The sequence below is a fragment of the Antrostomus carolinensis genome, unplaced genomic scaffold, assembly GCF_000700745.2.
Source record: "Antrostomus carolinensis isolate BGI_N321 unplaced genomic scaffold, ASM70074v2 scaffold44987, whole genome shotgun sequence".
Lineage (NCBI taxonomy): Eukaryota > Metazoa > Chordata > Aves > Caprimulgiformes > Caprimulgidae > Antrostomus > Antrostomus carolinensis.
In genome coordinates this window covers 3,229-4,182 of record NW_010329029.1, presented here as the reverse complement: position 1 = coordinate 4,182, position 954 = coordinate 3,229, and the positions used below count along the sequence as shown (strand labels likewise).

Below are 954 nucleotides of genomic sequence, written 5' to 3'. Positions count from 1 at the left end.
TCAGCACACTTGTGCTCCAGACCCTTCCCCAGCTCCGTTCCCTTCTCTGGACACGCTCCAGCACCTCCATGTCCTTCTTGGACTCTGGGGCCCAACACTGAACCCAGCACTCCAGCTGCAGCCTCACCAGTGCCCAGGACAGGGAGAAGAGAACTTCCCTGCTCCTACTGGCCACATTAAATTGTGTCCCTATCAGGACTAAAAATACACCTATTTATTTTTTTCAACACAGCATGGCTCAGGCCACCAAAAGGCACCTCTCCTGGAACAGAGATGACTCCCCTCCACCCACCCCCCAGTTCCAGGGATGCCCCAGCGCTCAGCACAGATCCTTACCCCATTACACACGACAGCGTAAACTGCGCGACGAAGAGCGTGTCTGCCCAGCCCTGGTACTCCATCGCCTGCAAGAAACACACCCCGACCCTTAGAGCAGGAGGAGACACCGTAACTCACAGCAGGACAAGAGAAACCCCCTGAGATTGGCTTGGGCATCACAGGAGGAAAAAGAGAACAAAAATACACCCCAGCGTGAGATCCTGGGGCTGCAGAAGGTCCAGCTGCCCACAGCAGCATCCAGGACACCTCTCCTGGAAAATGTGGTGAGTACCAGTGGGAGGAACCTGGAGAGGCATTTCCCAGCTGGATGTTGTCCAGAACAGCTCTCCTCACAGTGCCTCACTGCAAACCACGGCTGGGACAGCCCATCCTGGGGGAACTCAACCTCTGGAGATGGTGCTGACAAAATGGCTCAAGGAAGTCAGGATTTCATAGTCACAAACTGGTTTGGGTGGGAAGGGACCTTGTAAGCTCCAACCCCTCTGCAGTGACAGGGACATCTTCAACCAGATCAGGTTGCTCAGAGCCCCGTCCAACCTGACCTTGGATGTTTCCAGGGATGGGGCTTCTACCACCTCTCTGGCCAACCTGGGACACTGTCTCACCACCCTCACA

At 55.6% G+C, this 954-nt stretch overlaps 1 protein-coding gene across 1 annotated transcript in view; it reads right to left on the bottom strand.

Annotated features, from left to right (window-relative positions):
* LOC104528404 (UDP-glucuronic acid/UDP-N-acetylgalactosamine transporter) overlaps positions 1–954 on the bottom strand; it is a gene marked incomplete at its 5' end in the record, with an annotated part of 6,536 nt that overhangs the window by 2,496 nt on the left and 3,086 nt on the right. The window contains one exon of the mRNA XM_010172402.1: positions 337–404. Within this exon, the coding sequence (XP_010170704.1) occupies positions 337–404 (68 nt within the window). The remainder of the gene's footprint in view (positions 1–336; positions 405–954) is intronic.